We start from the raw sequence: 21266 nt of genomic DNA, 5'->3' as shown, positions 1-21266 counted from the left end.
GGGTACAGACCTGGTCTATAAACACTGTCCCTTCACTACCGGGTACAGACCTGGTCTATAAAAACTGTCCCTTCACTACTGGGTGCAAACCTGGTCTATAAACACTGTCCCTTCACTACTGGGTGCAAACCTGGTCTATAAACACTGTCCCTTCACTACCGGGTACAGGCCTGGTCTATAAACACTGTCCCTTCACTACCGGGTACAGACCTGGTCTATAAACACTGTCCCTTCACTACCGGGTACAGACCTGGTCTATAAAAACTGTCCCTTCACTACTGGGTGCAAACCTGGTCTATAAACACTGTCCCTTCACTACCGGGTACAGACCTGGTCTATAAAAACTGTCCCTTCACTACCGGGTACAGGCCTGGTCTATAAACACTGTCCCTTCACTACCGGGTACAGACCTGGTCTATAAACACTGTCCCTTCACTACCGGGTACAGACCTGGTCTATAAAAACTGTCCCTTCACTACTGGGTGCAAACCTGGTCTATAAACACTGTCCCTTCACTACTGGGTGCAAACCTGGTCTATAAACACTGTCCCTTCACTACCGGGTACAGACCTGGTCTATAAACACTGTCCCTTCACTACCGCGTACAGACCTGGTCTATAAACACTGTCCCTTCACTACCGGGTACAGACCTGGTCTATAAACACTGTCCCTTCACTACCGGGTACAGACCTGGTCTATAAACACTGTCCCTTCACTACCGCGTACAGACCTGGTCTATAAACACTGTCCCTTCACTACCGCGTACAGACCTGGTCTATAAACACTGTCCCTTCACTACCGGGTACAGGCCTGGTCTATAAACACTGTCCCTTCACTACCGCGTACAGACCTGGTCTATAAACACTGTCCCTTCACTACTGGGTGCAAACCTGGTCTATAAACACTGTCCCTTCACTACCGCGTACAGACCTGGTCTATAAACACTGTCACTTCACTACTGGGTGCAGACCTGGTCTATAAACACAGTCTCTTCGCTACCGGGTACAGACCTGGTCTATAATCACTGTCCCTTCACGACCGGGTACAGACCTGGTCTATAAACACTGTCTCTTCGCTACCGGGTACAGACCTGGTCTATAATCACTGTCCCTTCACTACCGGGTACAGACCTGGTCTATAAACACTGTCCCTTCACTACCGGGTACAGACCTGCTCTATAAACACTGTCCCTTCACTTCCGGGTACAGACCTGGTCTATAAACACTGTCCCTTCACTTCCGGGTACAGACCTGGTCTATAAACACTGTCCCTTCACGACCGGGTACAGACCTGGTCTATAAACACTGTCCCTTCTCTACCGGATACAGACCCGGTCTATAAACACTGTCCCTTCACTTCCGGGTACAGACCTGGTCTATGAACACTGTCCCTTCACTACCGGGTACAGACCTGCTCTATAAACACTGTCCCTTCAGTTCCGGGTACAGACCTGGTCTATAAACACTGTCCCTTCACTACTGGGTGCAGACCTGGTCTATAAACACTGTCCCTTCACTTCCGGGTACAGACCTGGTCTATAAACAATGTCCCTTCACAACCTGGTACAGACCTGGTCTATAAACACTGTCCCTTCACTACCGGGTACAGACCTGGTCTATAAAAACTGTCCCTTCACTACTGGGTGCAAACCTGGTCTATAAACACTGTCCCTTCACTACCGCGTACAGACCTGGTCTATAAACACTGTCACTTCACTACTGGGTGCAGACCTGGTCTATAAACACTGTCCCTTCACTTCCGGGTACAGACCTGGTCTATAAACACTGTCCCTTCACTTCCGGGTACAGACCTGGTCTATAAACACGGTCCCTTCACTTCCGGGTACAGACCTGGTCTACAAAAAAACTGTCCCTTCACTTCCGGGTACAGACCTGGTCTATAAACAATGTCCCTTCACTACCGGGTACAGACCTGGTCTATAAACACTGTCCCTTCACTACCTGGTACAGACCTGTTCTAAAAACACTGTCCCTTCACGTCCAGGTACAGACCTGGTCTATAAACACTGTCCCTTCACTTCCGGGTACAGACCTGGTCTATAAACACTGTCCCTTCACTACCGGGTACAGACCTGGTCTACAAACACTGTCCCTTCACTACCGGGTACAGACCTGGTCTATAAACACTGTCCCTTCACTACTGGGTGCAGACCTGGTCTATAAACACTGTCCCTTCACTACTGGGTGCAGACCTGGTCTATAAACACTGTCCCTTCACTTCCGGGTACAGACCTGGTCTATAAATACTGTCCCTTCACTTCCGGGTACAGACCTGGTCTATAAACACTGTCCCTTCACTTCCGGGTACAGACCTGGTCTATAAACACTGTCCCTTCACTTCCGGGTACAGACCTGGTCTATAAACACTGTCCCTTCACTTCCGGGTACAGACCTGGTCTATAAACACTGTCCCTTCACTCCCGGGTACAGACCTGGTCTATAAACACTGTCCCTTCACTTCCGGGTACAGACCTGGTCTATAAACACTGTCCCTTCACTACCGGGTACAGACCTGGTCTATAAACACTGTCCCTTCACTACCGGGTACAGACCTGGTCTATAAACACTGTCCCTTCACTTCCGGGTGCAGACCTGGTCTATAAACACGGTCCCTTCACTACCGGGTACAGGCCTGGTCTATAAAAACTGTCCCTTCACTACTGGGTACAGACCTGGTCGATAAACACAGTCCCTTCAGTTCCGGGTACAGACCTGGTCGATAAAAACTGTCCCTTCACTCCTGGGTACAGACCTGGTCTATAAACACAGTCCCTTCAGTTCCGGGTACAGACCTGGTCTATAAATACTTTCCCTTCGCTACCGGGTACAGACCTGGTCTATAAACACTGTCACTTCGCTACTGGATACAGACCTGGACTATAAACACTGTCCCTTCACTACCGGGTACAGACCTGTTCTATAAAAACTATTCCTTCACTACCGGGTACAGACCTGGTCTATAAATACTGTCCCTTCGCTACTGGATACAGACCTGGTCTATAAACACTGTTCCTTCTGTTCCGGGTACAGACCTGGTCTATAAAAACTGTCCCTTCACTACTGGGTACAGACCTGGGCTATAAACACTGTCCCTTCAGTTCCGGGTGCAGACCTGGTCTATAAACACTGTCCCTTCAGTTCCGGGTGCAGACCTGGTCTATAAACACTGTCCCTTCAGTTCCGGGTACAGACCTGGTCTATAAAAACTGTCCCTTCACTACTGGGTACAGACCTGGTCTATAAATACTTTCCCTTCGCTACCGGGTACAGACCTGGTCTATAAACACTGTCCCTTCGCTACTGGATACAGACCTGGACTATAAAAACTATTCCTTCACTACCGGGTACAGACCTGGTCTATAAATACTGTCCCTTCGCTACTGGATACAGACCTGGTCTATAAACACTGTTCCTTCAGTTCCGGGTACAGACCTGGTCTATAAAAACTGTCCCTTCACTACTGGGTACAGACCTGGTCTATAAACACTGTCCCTTCAGTTCCGGGTGCAGACCTGGTCTATAAACACTGTCCCTTCACTACCGGGTATAGACCTGGTCTATAAACACTGTCCCTTCACTTCCGGGTACAGACCTGGTCTATAAACACGGTCCCTTCACTACCGGGTACAGGCCTGGTCTATAAAAACTGTCCCTTCACTACTGGGTACAGACCTGGTCTATAAACACTGTCCCTTCACTACCGGGTACAGACCTGGTCTATAAACACTGTCCCTTCACTACCGGGTACACACCTGGTCTATAAACACTGTCCCTTCACTACCGGGTACAGACCTGGTCTATAAACACTGTCCCTTCCCTTCCGGGTACAGACCTGGTCTATAAACACAGTCCCTTCAGTTCCGGGTACAGACCTGGTCTATAAAAACTGTCCCTTCACTACTGGGTACAGACCTGGTCTATAAACACTGTCCCTTCACTACCGGGTACAGACCTGGTCTATAAACACTGTCCCTTCACTTCCGGGTACAGACCTGGTCTATAAAAACTGTCCCTTCACTTCCGGGTACAGACCTGGTCTATAAACACTGTCCCTTCACTTCCGGGTACAGACCTGGTCTATAAACACGGTCCCTTCACTACCGGGTACAGGCCTGGTCTATAAACACAGTCCCTTCAGTTCCGGGTACAGACCTGGTCTATAAATACTGTCCCTTCGCTACCGGGTACAGACCTGGTCTATAAACACTGTCCCTTCGCTACTGGATACAGACCTGGACTATAAACACTGTCCCTTCACTACCGGGAACAGACCTGGTCTATAAAATGTGTCACTTCACTACTGGGTACAGACCTGGTCTATAAATACTGTCGCTTCGCTACCGGGTACAGACCTGGTCTATAAACACTGTCCCTTCACTTCCGGGTACAGACCTGGTCTATAAACACTGTCCCTTCACTACCGGGTACAGACCTGGTCTATAAACACTGTCCCTTCGCTACTGGGTACAGACCTGGTCTATAAACACAGTCCCTTCTGTTCCGGGTACAGACCTGGTCTATAAAAACTGTCCCTTCGCTACTGGATACAGACCTGGACTATAAACACTGTCCCTTCACTACCGGGTACAGACCTGGTCTATAAACACAGTCCCTTCAGTTCCGGGTACAGGCCTGGTCTATAAAAACTGTCCCTTCACTACTGGGTACAGGCCTGGTCTATAAAAACTGTCCCTTCACTTCCGGGTACAGACCTGGTCTATAAACACAGTCCCTTCAGTTCCGGGTACAGACCTGGTCTATAAACACTGTCCCTTCACTTCCGGGTACAGACCTGGTCTATAAACACAGTCCCTTCAGTTCCGGGTACAGACCTGGTCTATAAAAACTGTCCCTTCACTACTGGGTACAGGCCTGGTCTATAAAAACTGTCCCTTCACTTCCGGGTACAGACCTGGTCTATAAACACAGTCCCTTCAGTTCCGGGTACAGACCTGGTCTATAAATACTGTCCCTTCACTTCCGGGTACAGACCTGGTCTATAAACACAGTCCCTTCAGTTCCGGGTACAGACCTGGTCTATAAAAACTGTCCCTTCACTCCTGGGTACAGACCTGGTCTATAAACACAGTCCCTTCAGTTCCAGGTACAGACCTGGTCTATAAAAACTGTCCCTTCACTACTGGGTACAGACCTGGTCTATAAATACTGTCCCTTCGCTACCGGGTACAGACCTGGTCTATAAACACTGTCCCTTCAGTTCCGCGTACAGACCTGGTCTGTAAACACTGTCCCTTCGCTACTGGATACAGACCTGGAAGATAAACATTGTCCCTTCACTACCGGGTACATACCTGGTCTATAAACACAGTCCCTTCAGTTCCGGGTACAGACCTGGTCTATAAAAACTGTTCCTTCACTACCGGGTACAGACCTGTTCTCTAAAAACTGTTCCTTCACTACCGGGTACAGACCTGGTCTAAAAACACTGTCCCTTCAGTTCCGGGTACAGACCTGGTCTATAAACACTGTTCCTTCACTACCGGGTACAGACCTGGACTATAAAAACTGTTCCTTCACTACCGGGTACAGACCTGGTCTATAAAAACTGTTCCTTCACTGCCGGGTACAGACCTGGTCTATAAACACAGTCCCTTCAGTTCCGGGTACAGACCATGTCTATAAACACTGTCCCTTCGCTACTGGATACAGACCTGGGCTATAAACACTGTCCCTTCGCTACCGGGTACAGACCTGGTCTATAAACACTGTCCCTTCGCTACCGGGTACAGACCTGGTCTATAAACACAGTCCCTTCAGTTCCGGGTACAGACCTGGTCTATAAAAACTGTTCCTTCACTACCGGGTACAGACCTGTTCTCTCAAAACTGTTCCTTCACTACCGGGTACAGACCTGGTCTAAAAACACTGTCCCTTCAGTTCCGGGTACAGACCTGGTCTATAAAAACTGTTCCTTCACTACCGGGTACAGACCTGTTCTATAAAAACTGTTCCTTCACTACCGGGTACAGACCTGGTCTAAAAACACTGTCCCTTCACTACCGGGAACAGACCTGGTCTATAAAAAGTGTCACTTCACTACTGGGTACAGACCTGGTCTATAAATACTGTCGCTTCGCTACCGGGTACAGACCTGGACTATAAACACTGTCCCTTCGCTACTGGGTACAGACCTGGTCTATAAACACAGTCCCTTCTGTTCCGGGTACAGACCTGGTCTATAAAAACTGTCCCTTCGCTACTGGATACAGACCTGGACTATAAACACTGTCCCTTCACTACCGGGTACAGACCTGGTCTATAAACACAGTCCCTTCAGTTCCGGGTACAGGCCTGGTCTATAAACACTGTCCCTTCGCTACCGGGTACAGGCCTGGTCTATAAAAACTGTCCCTTCACTTCCGGGTACAGACCTGGTCTATAAACACAGTCCCTTCAGTTCCGGGTACAGACCTGGTCTATAAACACTGTCCCTTCACTTCCGGGTACAGACCTGGTCTATAAACACAGTCCCTTCAGTTCCGGGTACAGACCTGGTCTATAAAAACTGTCCCTTCACTCCTGGGTACAGACCTGGTCTATAAACACAGTCCCTTCAGTTCCGGGTACAGACCTGGTCTATAAAAACTGTCCCTTCACTACTGGGTACAGACCTGGTCTATAAATACTGTCCCTTCGCTACCGGGTACAGACCTGGTCTATAAACACTGTCCCTTCAGTTCCGGGTACAGACCTGGTCTGTAAACACTGTCCCTTCGCTACTGGATACAGACCTGGAAGATAAACATTGTCCCTTCACTACCGGGTACATACCTGGTCGATAAACACAGTCCCTTCAGTTCCGGGTACAGACCTGGTCTATAAAAACTGTTCCTTCACTACCGGGTACAGACCTGTTCTCTAAAAACTGTTCCTTCACTACCGGGTACAGACCTGGTCTAAAAACACTGTCCCTTCAGTTCCGGGTACAGACCTGGTCTATAAACACTGTTCCTTCACTACCGGGTACAGACCTGGACTATAAAAACTGTTCCTTCACTACCGGGTACAGACCTGGTCTATAAAAACTGTTCCTTCACTACCGGGTACAGACCTGGTCTATAAACACAGTCCCTTCAGTTCCGGGTACAGACCATGTCTATAAACACTGTCCCTTCGCTACTGGATACAGACCTGGGCGATAAACACTGTCCCTTCGCTACCGGGTACAGACCTGGTCTATAAACACTGTCCCTTCGCTACCGGGTACAGACCTGGTCTATAAACACAGTCCCTTCAGTTCCGGGTACAGACCTGGTCTATAAAAACTGTTCCTTCACTACCGGGTACAGACCTGTTCTATAAAAACTGTTCCTTCACTACCGGGTACAGACCTGGTCTAAAAACACTGTCCCTTCAGTTCCGGGTACAGACCTGGTCTATAAAAACTGTTCCTTCACTACCGGGTACAGACCTGTTCTATAAAAACTGTTCCTTCACTACCGGGTACAGACCTGGTCTAAAAACACTGTCCCTTCAGTTCCGGGTACAGACCTGGTCTATAAAAACTGTTCCTTCACTACCGGGTACAGACCTGGTCTATAAAAACTGTTCCTTCACTACCGGGTACAGACCTGGTCTATAAACACAGTCCCTTCAGTTCCGGGTACAGACCTGGTCTATAAACACTGTCCCTTCGCTACTGGATACAGACCTGGGCTATAAATACTGTCCCTTCGCTACCGGGTACAGACTTGGTCTATAAACACTGTCCCTTCGCTACCGGGTACAGACCTGGTCTATAAACACTGTCCCTTCGCTACTGGATACAGACCTGGTCTATAAACACTGTCCCTTCGCTACCGGGTACAGACCTCGTCTGTAAACACTGTCCCTTCGCTACCGGGTACAGACCTGGTTTATAAATACTGTCCCTTCGCTACCGGGTACAGACCTGGTCTAGAAACACTGTCCCTTCACTCCCGGGTACAGACCTTTTCTTTCAACACTGTCCCTTCGCTACCGGGTACAGACCTGGTCTATAAACACTGTCCCTTCGCTACCGGGTACAGACCTGGTCTATAAACACTGTCCCTTCGCTACTGGGTACTGACCTGGTCTATAAACACTGTCCCTTCACTACTGGGTACAGTCCTGGTCTATAAACACTGTCCCTTCACTACCGGGTACAGACCTGGTCTATAAACACTGTCCCTTCACTACCGTGTAAAGACCTTTTCTATAAACACTGTCCCTTCACTACCGGGTACAGTCCTGGTCTATAAACACTGTCCCTTCACTACCGGGTACAGACCTGGTCTATAAACACAGTCCTTTCAGTTCCGGGTACAGACCTGGTCTATAAAAACTGTCCGTTCACTGCCGGGTACAGACCTGGTCTATAAACACAGTCCTTTCAGTTCCGGGTACAGACCTGGTCTATAAAAACTGTCCCTTCACTGCCGGGTACAGACCTGGTCTATAAACACAGTCCTTTCAGTTCCGGGTACAGACCTGGTCTATAAACACTGTCCCTTTTTTACCGGGTACAGACCTGGTCTATAAACACTGTTCCTTCACTACTGGGTACAGACCTGGTCTATAAACACAGTCCTTTCAGTTCCGGGTACAGACCTGGTCTATAAACACTGTCCCTTTTTTACCGGGTACAGACCTGGTCTATAAACACTGTTCCTTCACTACCGGGTACAGACCTTGTCTGTAAATACTGTCCCTTCACTACCGGGTACAGACCTTGTCTGTAAATACTGTCCCTTCACTACCGGGTACAGACCTGGTCTATAAACACAGTCCCTTCAGTTCCGGGTACAGATCTGGTCTATAAACACTGTCCCTTCACTACCGGGTACAGACGTGGTCTATAAACACAGTCCCTTCAGTTCCGGGTACAGATCTGGTCTATAAACACTGTCCCTTCACTACCGGATACAGACCTTGTCTGTAAATACTGTCCCTTCACTACCGTATACAGACATGGTCTATCAACACTGTCCCTTCACTACCGGCTACAGACCTTGTCTGTAAATACTGTCCCTTCACTACCGGGTACAGACCTGTTCTGTAAACACTGTCCGTTCACTACCGGCTACAGACCTGGTCTATAAACACAGTCCCTTCAGTTCCGGGTACAGACCTGGTCTATAAACACTGTCCCTTCACTACTGGATACAGTCCTGGTCTATAAACACTGTCCCTTCACTACCGGGTACAGACCTGCTCTATAAACACTGTCCCTTCACTACCGTATACAGACATGGTCTATAAACACTGTCCCTTCACTACTGGATACAGACCTGCTCTATAAACACTGTCCCTTCACTACTGGGTACAGACCTGGTCTATAAGCACTGTCCCTTCACTACTGGATACAGTCCTGGTCTATAAACACTGTCCCTTCACTACCGGGTACAGACCTGCTCTATAAACACTGTCCCTTCACTACCGTATACAGACATGGTCTATAAACACTGTCCCTTCGCTACTGGGTACAGACCTGGTCTATAAACACTGTGCCTTCACCTCCGGGTACAGACCTTCTCTATAAACACTTTCATTTCGCTACTGGGTACAAACCTTGTCTATAAACACTGTCCCTTCACTACCGGGTACAGACATTCTCTATAAACACTGTCCCTTCACTTCTGGGAACAGACCTGGAATGTAAACACTGTCCCTTCACTACCGAGTACAGTCCTGGTCCATAAACACTGTCCCTTCGCTACTAGATTAGATTAGAGATACAGCACTGAAACAGGCCCTTCGGCCCACAGAGTCTGTGCCGACCATCAACCACCCATTTATGCTAATCCTACACTAATCCCATATTTCTACCCAACATCCCCACCTGTCCCTATATTTCCCTACCACCTACCTATACTAGTGACAATTTATAATGGCAAATTTACCTACCAACCTGCAAGTCTTTTGGCTTGTGGGAGGAAACCGGAGCACCCGGAGAAAACCCACGCAGACACAGGGAGAACTTGCAAACTCCACACAGGCAGTACCCAGAATCGAACCCGGGTCCCTACAGCTGTGAGGCTGCAATGCTAACCACTGCGCCACTGCGTCCTGCCCTTTTTTTAAATTACAGCACAGGAACAGGCCCTGGGAACAGACCTGGACTATAAACACTGTCCCTTCACTAACGGGTACAGACCTGGTCTATAAACACTGTCCCTTCACTACCGGGGACAGACCTTGTGTATAAACACTGTCCCTTCACTACCGGGTACAGACCTGGTCTATAAACACTGTCCCTTCACTACCGGGTACAGACCTGGTCTATAAAAACTGTCCCTTCACTGCTGGGTACAGTCTTGGTCGAGAAACACTGTCCCTTCACTACCGCGTACTGACATTGTCTGTAAACACTGGCGCGTCGCTAACGGGTACAGACCTGTTCTATAAACACTGTCCCTTCACTACCAGGTACAGACCTGCTCTATAAACACTGTCCCTTCGCTACTGGATACAGACCTGGACTATAAACACTGTCCCTTCGCTACTGGATGCAGACCTGGACTATAAACACTGTCCCTTCACTACCGGGGACAGACCTGGTCTATAAACACTGTCCCTTCAGTTACGGGTACAGACCTGGTCAATAAATACTGTCCCTTCACTGCTGGGTACAGTCTTGGTCGAGAAACACTGTCCCTTCACTACTGCGTACTGACCTTGTCTGTGAACACTGGCCCGTCGCTACCGGGTACAGACCTGCTCTATAAACATTGTCCCTTCACTACTGGATACAGACCTGGTCTATAAACACTGTCCCTTCACCACCGCATACAAACCTTGTCTATAAACACTGCACCTTCACTACCGGGTACAAACCTGGTCTATAAACACTGCAACTTCACTGCCGCATATAAACCTGGTCTATAATCACTGTCCCTTCACTTCCGGGTACAGTCCTGGTCTATAAACACTGTCCCTTCACTACCGGGTACAAACCTGGTCTATAAACACTGCACCTTCACTGCCGCATATAAACCTGGTCTATAATCTCTGTCCCTTCACTTCCGGGTACAGTCCTGGTCTATAAACACTGTCCCTTCACTACCGGGTACAGACCTGGTCTATGAACACTGTCCCTTCACTACCGGACACAGACCTGCTCGACAAACACTGTCCCTTCACTACCGGGTACAGACCTGGTCTATGAACACTGTCCCTTCGCTACCGGGTACAGACCTTGTCTATGATCTTTTGCCTGACCTTATTTGGTACTTTCCAGGTTGATACAGATTGTTTTTTTCCCCCTAATTTTCACAATCTAATATTTAGATGACAGTCGCCAAGCTTGGCTCTGGTCTATTTCTGTTGTGGAAGTGCTCGAGGACTAGTCTTGGATCGGGTGTGTGGTGCTAAGCCCACATCTATTCCACGTGATGGATCCCTCCAAGGAACTAGTTGCCGATGTGCTTAAGGTGAGCGTGATGTTTAGTGGCTCCAATGTGTCATTGATCCTTTCCTCTTGTCCCTCCTCTCCTGCAGGGTATAGCTGGACCTCAGGGAGCCATGGGACCTCCGGGTCACAAGGTAAGTCACATGTGTGGGAGAACCTCCATCATTGATCATTAGCTTGTTTCCACCCTTGTGTAAGATGCTGACTGATTCCCCGGTCTGTCAGTGCTGATCTCCTCCTGGCTGACGCACCAGTCTCGCAGTGGCAGAACGACCAAATTCAGTTTCATTTGATTTTGTCCTTTTGCCGAGTTTCTTACAGAACCATTTAGGACTGGACGTTTTGCCTCAGAAATGGTACTCACAGCGTGTGCTGTGCGATAAAATCACAGTCCCTACTTTTCCATTGGAGGAACAGAGAATCAGGCTCCGGAAGTCGGCACTTTCCCGAGCAATACTCAGAGCCAACTCTCACTGGGAATGTCTGACTGGGGGCGATTCAGCGTTTGGGTTAAGTCTCGTGCTTCAGCCTAGAGTTCAAAGCTCTGAATTAATGGAGCTGGGGAAGAAGAGTGTGCTTTGCTGATCATTTCACCGTCGTGTCTTTTTCAAGTCCGGTCTTGTTCTGGAAAATCCTAACAGTGGCTGCCTGGTCTGGAATCTGGGTGCCTTGAGGGCTGACCGAGTGTTTCCTCAAGATAGTGATCGGTGACCATCGATCCTGACCATTATCCTGTCATCCAATGGGCTTCCGCAGTGGCTGAGTTGCTAAATGCACCACTCTGTGTTCTGCTGAGGTACATGGTCCAGGAGGATCCCAGCTCTGCACCGGGTTCCTTGATCTCTATTATGATTGATCTCAGCTCATCCTGGGCTGGAGAGCGGGAGAGAGAGAGAAATAGAGAGAGAGCAATAAAACTCCACTGGGACTCTCACTTCTGATCATCCTCTATGGATTCCTTGTGGGGGGATAGGTGCAGATCTCAGGCGAGAGCAGGACTGGGGTCAGCTGCACAGCTGTACAGTCTTGAATAGTCTAGCTGTTCAGGTCCACTTGGATAAGTTACAGGAATGTGGCTGGAGTTTGTGGAATCATCACTGCACTGATGAGAGAAGGAAACGAGGTTGAACGGGCAAAGATGAAGAGTTCCATACTTGATCCAAGCAATCCTGACATGTCCTGAAGACTGTGTCAAACTGCCATTTGCCTGGATGGGTGCAGCTCCTGCATCACTCAAGAAGCTCGACACCATCCAGGACAAAGCAGCTTCATCGGCACTCCACTCCCCACATTCAACATTCACTCCCTCCACCACCGATGCACAGTGGCAGCAGTGTGTACCATCTACAGGATGCACTGCAGCAATGCACCAAAGCTCCTTAAACAGCACCTTGCAAACCCACGACCTCTACCAACTAGAAGGACAAGGCAGCAGATGCATGGGAACAGTGGTGCAGTGGTTAGCACCGCAGCCTCACAGCTCCAGCGACCCGGGTTCAGTTCTAGGTACTGCCTGTGCAGAGTTTGTAAGTTCTCCCTGTTACCACGTGGGTTTCCGCCAGGTGTTCCAGTTTTCTCCCACAGCCAAACACTTGCAGGTTGATAGGTAAATTGGCCATTGTAAATTGCCCCTAGTATAGGTAGGTGATCAGGGAATGGTGGGGATGTGGTAGGGAATATGGCATGAATGTAGGATTAATATAAATGGGTGGTTGTTGGTCGGCACAGACTCGGTGGGCCGAAGGATCTGTTTCAGTGCTGCATCTCTAAATAAATAAATAATAAACACCACCACCTGCACGTTCTCCTCCAAGCCACACACCATCCTGACTTGGAACTACATTGCCGTTCCTTCACTGTTGCTGGGTCAAAATCCTGAAACTCCCACCTAATAGCACTGTGGGTGTACCTTCCCCCCACATGGACAGCAGGGGTTCAAGAAGGCATCTGACCACCACCTTCTCAAGGGTAATTAGGGATGGGCAATAAATGCTGGCCTAGATATTTGCACTCAGACAATTACAAGAAAAGTGTTGTGAGCCAAACAAAGGCCTGTACGTCACTTTCGTAGACCTCGCCAAAGCATTCGACACTGTGAGCAGAGATGGACTTTGGAAAATCCTTGTAAAACCTGGATGCCCACCCAGGTTCCTGGCAAGGGTGCAGCAGTTTCATGAAAATCAGTCCGGACAAGTCAAGCAAAACAGTGACCTCTCAAGTCCCTTCTGAATGTCCAATGGCGTGAAGCAGGGATGTGCACTGGCTCTGACCTTACTCACCAGCATGATTCTGCAGCAGGCAATGGAAGACCTCAAGGAGGGAGTTTCCACACACTTCTGTACTGATGGAGGCCTTTTCAACCTCAGGCATCTTCAGGCTCACACAAAGACACAAGAAAAACTCATACGTGAGCTTCTTTTTGCCGATGACTGTGCTCTCCTGGCCCACAGTCAGTCAGACCTGCAACATATACCAACACATTTTTCTGAGGCGGCACAACTCTTCGGACTGAAAATTAGTTTAAAGAAACCTAATCCTGCATCAGTCTGCACCCCAAGAACAATATAGACCACCAAGCATTGTTGTCGAGGGAACCGAGCTAAATGCCATCAAGAAATTTACTTATTTGGGGAGCATCATCTCGTTTGATGCCACCATAAACAAGGAGTGGACAATAGGTTCTCAAAAGCAAACAGTACGTTTGGCCGACTCTACAAACGAGTGTGGAGCCAAGACAGCCTCAGAGCACAGACTAAACTCAAAGTGTACAAAGCCGTAGTCCTCACCACCCTTCTGTATGGCACCGAGTCATGGGTCCTATACCGCCGTCATGCACGCCGTCTAGAGCACTTACCATCAGCGCTGCCTCCGCAGCATCCTCAAGATCCGCTGGCAGAACCACATCACAAACAATGAAGTCCTGGAAACGGCCAACATCACCAGCATCGGGGCCATCCTCCTGCAAAGCCAACTGCGTTGGGTGGGTCACAATGCTCGGGTGAATGACAGTCGCCTGCCCAAGATCGTGTTGTATGGAGAGCTGACCATGGGTAAAAGGAACAGAGGGACCCCACGCAAACTTTTGAAGAAGTCCCTCTCTGTGTGCCACATCAACCATCGCCAATTGGAATCGCAGGCCATAGATCTTGATGCCTGGAGATACTACGTCAGGAGGGCTACAGACACCTTTGAGACTGAGCGAAGAACCAGTATGAAAGAGAAAAGGAGGAGAAGGATAGATCCAATTGCCCCCAGCAGCTACTAGACCTTCACTTGTACCCGCTGTGGGAGAATCTGCCAGTTACACATAGGCATGACTAGCCACTAGCGGGTCTGCAACTGATGAGGACAACCTTCCCAAAATCTTTGTCCACGAAGAAATGCCAAGAGAGCCAAGCAACGCCCGCATCCCGTGAATGAATACAAAAAACACTTCAGTGCATCTGTCCAACAGAAAGGCAGCAGTTGTGTTTATTTGTCATGGGCCCCACCTGTGTGTATCGGAGATGTAAGGGCTGAACCCACACTGTCAGTGGGGAGTAGCACTGATGGGCACATGATGGGAAGCTCAGGGATGTGATTTCCCATCCATATCTAAGGAGCAGATCACAATTCTGTAGTTTACTGCTGTGTTCAAATCCCTCCATGGCCTCTCCCCTTCCTATCTCTGTAACCTCCTCCAGCCCCTACACCCCTCCCTATCTCTGTAACCTCCTCCAGTCCTACACCCCTCCCTAGCTCTGTAACCTCCTCCAGTCCTACATCCCTCCCTATCTCTATAACCTCCTCCAGCCTCTTCAACCTTCCTTATCTCTGTAACCTCCTTCAGCCCCTACAACCCTCCAAATCTCTGTGACCTCCTCCAGCCCCTACACCCTCCATATTTCTGTAACCTCCTCCAGCACATACACCCCTCCCTATCTCTGTAATCTGCTCCAGCCCTACACCCCTCCATATCTCTGTGACCTCCTCCAGACCCTACACCCCTCCCTATCTCTGTAACCTCCTTCAGCCCCTGCACTCCTGCAAGATCTCTGCCATCTTCTAATTCTGGCCTCTCGATTATCCCAAGTGTTAATCACTCCACCATTGGTGACCGTACCTTCAGCTGCTAACCTCTGGAATTCCCTCCCCAAACTTCTCCACCTGTTCACTTCTCCACCTTGCTTTCCTCCTTTAAGATGCTCACTAAGACTTCCCTCTTTGACCAAGCTTTTGGTCATCTGCTATAATAGCTCCTTATGTGGCTCTGTGTCAAATTCTGCTAAATAACGCTCCTGTGAAGTTTCTTGGGACATTTTACTATGTGAAAGGTGCTAGATAAATGCTATGTATTTTTGCTGGTTTTGATTCAGGGCCAGGAGAAGATCACTCTAATATTCCTTCCTGGTTTTTCTTCCTACAGGGTCCAACTGGAAAGCCTGGTCTGCCTGGAATCCCTGGTGCTGATGGTCCTCCTGTAGGTATCCACAGACTTTCTGACTTTAGACAACGAGCTCGGTGCATTTTATAAATTGACCCAGTGACAACTGTTTATGCAGGGAAGGGAGGGGAAGGTTTAGGAACAGGACGACTGAGCCCTTTGAGCAGCACAGATGAGCTGACTGCTCTTTAATTTATCCTGGGGGGGCGAGGTGGGGGGTGGGTTGCGTGGGTGGCTCTGGGATGAAACAGTCAGAGGTTGGGACCAGCTCAGCATTCGGTGGCTGACCCTGCTATCCGATACCTGAGCCAGACAGGTCTGCAGTACTCCTGGGCGCTGTTCGTAATTGACCAGCCAGCTCAGTGATAGGACTTGGAGGGGTAGGCCTGTCACATGAGGTGGGGGGGGGGGGGGGCACGCGGGGTGGGGGGGGTGGGGTGCGTGGGTGAAGCGGGGGCTTGGCTGGGATCCTTTCAACCTGGCTCCAGATAGTCCTGTAATCCGGTGATCTATTACATTGGGTGGGGCAAGCAGCAAACAGCTTGCTTTTTAGCTCCAGCCCCTCCTGGGCATGTCGGGGCTTGGCACGGTCAAACTTTCAGCAATGCATTGACACCCTGAGGACTTTCTGTTCATAGGTCTTTGGTGAAGTGGGAATGAAAGATTTCTCCAAGCTATCTGAGCTTGGAAACCTCTCCCTGGAGATTAAAGAAATGATGCTGTGTAAATTCTGTGCAGTTTAATATGGGAAGCAGGATGGATAGACCAAACAAACTGGTCCCATCCCCTATTCCTGAAAGGACTGTAGACCCATGCAGCACAGAAGGAGGCTATTCGGCCTATCGTGCCTGTGCCCACTCCCTGAAAGAGTGATCCAATTCGTCCTACTCCCCTTCCCACTCTCCATAGCCCTGTAAGTTTTCCTTGTCGAAATCTAATTCCCGTTGATGGAATGCAAACCATTCCACTGTGGGGGTGGCTCGGAGCATGCTAGACCAAACAAAACTCCTTCAAATAGTCCATTTTTCAAAGAGGGATTTCACAATAAGATTGAAATCGAAAAATCATTGCTTCCACTCATGTAAACAATTTTTTAAAAAGCTATTGAAAAGTAAAGCAGTCTTCTGGGACTAAAACTCCATAAAGCACGATGTCCCAAGGCTAGTTATATGTTGCTGGTCTATCAGTAACTTGGCTACCAGATGTCACAGTATAGAAGGTGCATGTCCAGCTGATGGGTGCCCACTGCGGAACTGACTCGCTCTGGAGGAAAGTGTCATTGTTGCTATGTTCTGCCCAGTGATCTAAGACGTCTTCTTTCAAAAGTAAGTGTGATCTGATTTAAAAAACAAAATCATAGAAATTTCCAGCGAGTTTGAACTTGTTGGTGATATTGTGGTCCTAACCCTTAGACTGCCAGTCAGGCAAGGAAAATGTCAGCCTCCCTGGATAGGCCACTTGTCCGCTCAGGCACTGTGATGCTGAAGTGAGCACTGATGTTACCTGTATTAAAGCCACTCAACGATTGAAGGGGTTGATGTGGGGGTAGCTTTGAGATTCCAGCGACAGTCTGGGAAATTAGAAACAGCCACACCAACACTTGCTTATTCCGAAAAAAATAAGGGTGACCACAAAATCAAGGTTTGAAAATAAGTTTTAACAGATTCTTAAACTTCACCTCATCTCGGAGTTGTGGCATTGAATAAACTGTGGCAATTATTTATTGTTTTATTGCTTGTTGGCGTCATCTGGCCTGTATTGGTAATGTGTGTTTTTGGTTTTTATTGGAGTGTGTTTCTTTGTCTGCTGATTGGTGAGATCTGACCTCCAACCGTTATCAGGATGTGGGTTTGCTTTCCTGGTGTTACGTGACCTCTGACCTGTGGTTTCATTCTTCACAGGGTCACCCGGGTAAAGAAGGGCCAACGGGTTCCAAAGGTAACCAGGTACGTATCTCATTGAGGCTTGATTCTGGCCAAGGAAGGGTTGCTCACTCTTGGTTACTCTAAGGAGTTGAGCTGAGATGTTGATTGAAATAAAAGCAATTGAAGCTTGTAAGGTCAAACTGATCTTTGGAGTATGGGCACATAACCTATCTGGCCCTTCAGTGACAGTGCTCCATTGTCAGGGGTGCTATCCTTTGGGTATAAAAGATCCCATTACACTATTTTGCAGAAGAGCAAGGGAGTTCTCCCCAGTGTCCTGGCCAATGCTGATTTCCCCCCCCAACCAACATCACTTAAAAAGAAAAATCAGATTATCTGGATCTTCATTGATTTGCGGTTTGTGGGATCTTGCTGTGCACAGTTTGAATGCCCAATTTGTCTACATAACAGTGACTGCACTTACTTGCTGTGAATTGCTTTGGGCGACTTCCTCGTATGTTAGTTAAAGGATGTCTTTGAGGAGGAGCTTTGTCTGAGTGTTATGACGGGAGGGGCTCTACATATTTGGTTGAAGTTCCACTTTGCTTTTTGTTTCAGTTTTCCAATTTCTCCCTCTCCATTGTCTTACCTCCCAGTTGGAGGCAGGTTCCCTAAGCTGTATGACCAGAGGGAGGTCAAAGGGGAGTCAATCATGGGGAAATCTCTCAGAGGAAAACAAAGCACAGTAATGCCGGGCTTGTGAAGGTTTGCTCATGTTGAACAAAGTCATAGGGTCATTACAACACAGAAGGAGGCCCTTCGGTCGATCGAGTCCATGCTGACTCTCCGCAGAGCAATCCAGTCAGTCCCACTCCCCCGCTTGAGCCCCGTAACCCTGCAAATTTATTTCCCTCAAGTGCCCATCCAATTTCCTTTTGGAATTATTCATCATCTCTGCTTCCACCACTCTCGTAGGCAGCGAGTTCCAGGTCATTACCACTTGCAGTGTAAAAGAAGTTCTTCCTCACATCCCCACCATGTATCTCTTGCCCAAATCCTTCAAATCTGTGCTCCCTTGTACATCAGCTTTTCTTTGTCTTTTGTATCTAAACCTGCCATAATCCAGATCAAATTTATACTCTATCAAATCTCCCCTCAACTTCCTTTGCTCCAAGGAGAACAACCCCAGCCAAATGTATTTCACAGAGATATAAAACCACTATACTGATGGCTGTACCATTGTGTATGAATCCAAGACAAGCTATCTCGCAGAGGCATCCAGATCTTCAAATGTCTGTGTTGCCAGCCACGGCCTGTTATTTTAAATGATATTTTACCTCTGCGTTCTCCTGATTGAAAGTGAGTGCGCTACCTCAGTACTTAAGTGAGGTCTAAAGAAGTGGCAGTGCTGGGAAGAGACAAGGTGAGGCCACCATCCCTACCCCCCAGCTCCGCCCTCCTTTACTCGGGACAATTATATGTGTAACCATCTCGCTCTTCTTTTTTTCACACAGGGCCCGTCAGGTCCTCAGGGTCCGATTGGCTATCCTGGGCCACGTGGTGTGAAGGTGAGAATCCGTGTCGAGAGTGAATGACTGCGTTTGTGTCTCGTAACCCTGAGCGTTTGAGACATTGTTTGTCGTCATCGCTCACATCTCCATCCCGAGACTAACCGTCCCTCTGTTTCTTTCAGGGATCTGAGGGAATCCGAGGACTGAAGGGACACAAAGGTGAAAAGGTGAGAATGTTTGATTCAGTTTTCGGGTTTTTTGCGTGTCCATTTGAACATGGTGCCGATATGTGTCTACTGATTGGCCATCCTTTTCTCGGCTCTCTCCTCCAGTTCCTTTCTCCATCTTTTTTTAATCTCTCTCCAGCTTATGGATATAGCTATGGCCATTGCTTCTTTGAACTCCCTCCTCCCTCAGCTCCAACTACCCGTCTTTACCTCCTCCTTACACACTCACTCTGCCGGGATCTCCTGCTCTAACTCGCTTTTTCCAGGACCTCAGGTCTTTGGAATTCCTCACCTCCTTTAATATTCCCTCCTCCTTACAATCTGCAGGCCCTTAAACCCCAAGCTTGGCTTCGACAAACCAACCAACCATTTACCCACTTTAGCTCATCTTCTCTATGCCCGTTTTCAGGCAGGAGGTGGTGTCTGGTGGGCTTTGGCACCTCAGCTGTTCTCCCACAGGAGCCAGCTCTGCCTGGCAGTAACCGAGAGCGTCACGCTTTGGCACAGTCAGTAGGGCACTCTCTGGTCAGAGGCAAAGGCCCTACTTGGCACCAATTTGGCACCGCTGGTCTCCGGTCCATTGCAGATCTCAGGAGCTGCTATTTCGTGCCACAGCCCTACCCACGTGTAGACAGTTTACCTGGGCACCCTTGTCGTTCTTGTGGGGTGAGCCAACTGCGAAGCATGCATTAGTGCCATTGGGAGCCAATGGCTTCCTGTAATGCCAGGCATGGTGTGAACAAAAAAAACTATTAAGGTGACTGTAGTTTCTGCTATGTCAGGAGCGATGGGTTTGGATAATAGCCTTGCTGGGTGGTGCTGGCCAGAGGTGATGTGTGTGACTATTCCAACACACTCCTGACTGCTCTGCCATTCTCTGTAAACTTGAGGTCATCCAAAACTCTGCTACCTGTGTCTTAACTCACACCAAGTACAGTTCCTTTATCATCCCTGTGCTCGCTGACCTACACTGGCTCCCGGTCAAGCAACGTCTCAATTTTAAAATTCTCATCCTTGTTTTCAAATCCCTCCATGTCCTCGGCCCTCCCGATCTCTGTAACCTCCTCCAGCCCCACAACCCTCCGACATCTCTGCGCTCCTTCAATTCTGACCTCTTGAGTATCGCTGATTTTAATCACTCCACGAATGGCGGCCGTGCCTTCAGCTGTCTAGGCCCGAAGCTCTGGAATACCCTCCCTACACCTCTCCACCTCTCCTCCTTTAAAACACTCCTTAAAACCTACCTCTTTGACTGAGCTTTTGGTCATCTGATCCAATATCTCCTTATGTGGCTCAGTGTCATATTTTGTTTTATAATGCTCCTGTGTAGCACCTTGGAATATTTTATGATGTTAAAAGTGCTATATAAATATAAGTTGCTGTTGTTGATGATTCAGGAAGGAGGTGGTGTCACATGGGGTGAGATCGTCACCTTTACCCTGTGGGTAAAGAGAATCTGGTGGGGTTCCTCTCATATTCCTTACAGAATCCACCGTTATTTATTCCATTAATTTCAATTGGCTCAGTCGACAGTACGCTCACCTCTGAGTCCGATGATCATGGGTTCAAGCTCCACTCCAGAGATTTGGTCACAAAATCTGAGCTGACACTTCGGTGCAGTACGAAGGGAGTGCTGCATTGTCAGAGGTGCCAGCTTTCAGATGGGACACTAATCTGAGGCCCAGCTGTCTCCTTGGATAGACGCAAAAGGTCCTATAGCACTGTTTTAAAGAAGAGCAGGGGATCTCTCCCCAGTGTCCTGGGCCAATATTCAACCAACATCAATAAAAAAAAAAATCTGGTCTTTATCACCATGCTGTTTGTGGAA

At 48.6% G+C, this 21266-nt stretch overlaps 1 protein-coding gene across 1 annotated transcript in view; it reads left to right on the top strand.

The window, feature by feature from the left end:
* Window positions 1–21266, top strand: part of LOC137345808 (collagen alpha-2(XI) chain-like) — a 730020-nt gene that overhangs the window by 601037 nt on the left and 107717 nt on the right. Inside the window, exons 26-30 of the mRNA XM_068009057.1 lie at window positions 11502–11546; window positions 15818–15871; window positions 17737–17781; window positions 19215–19268; window positions 19394–19438. Coding sequence (XP_067865158.1) covers window positions 11502–11546; window positions 15818–15871; window positions 17737–17781; window positions 19215–19268; window positions 19394–19438 — 243 coding nt within the window. The remainder of the gene's footprint in view (window positions 1–11501; window positions 11547–15817; window positions 15872–17736; window positions 17782–19214; window positions 19269–19393; window positions 19439–21266) is intronic.

Source organism: Heterodontus francisci, chromosome 29 (genome assembly GCF_036365525.1).
Source record: "Heterodontus francisci isolate sHetFra1 chromosome 29, sHetFra1.hap1, whole genome shotgun sequence".
Lineage (NCBI taxonomy): Eukaryota > Metazoa > Chordata > Chondrichthyes > Heterodontiformes > Heterodontidae > Heterodontus > Heterodontus francisci.
The sequence above is the reverse complement of the archived record's forward strand: the minus strand, read 5'-3'. Positions and strand labels throughout refer to the sequence as shown.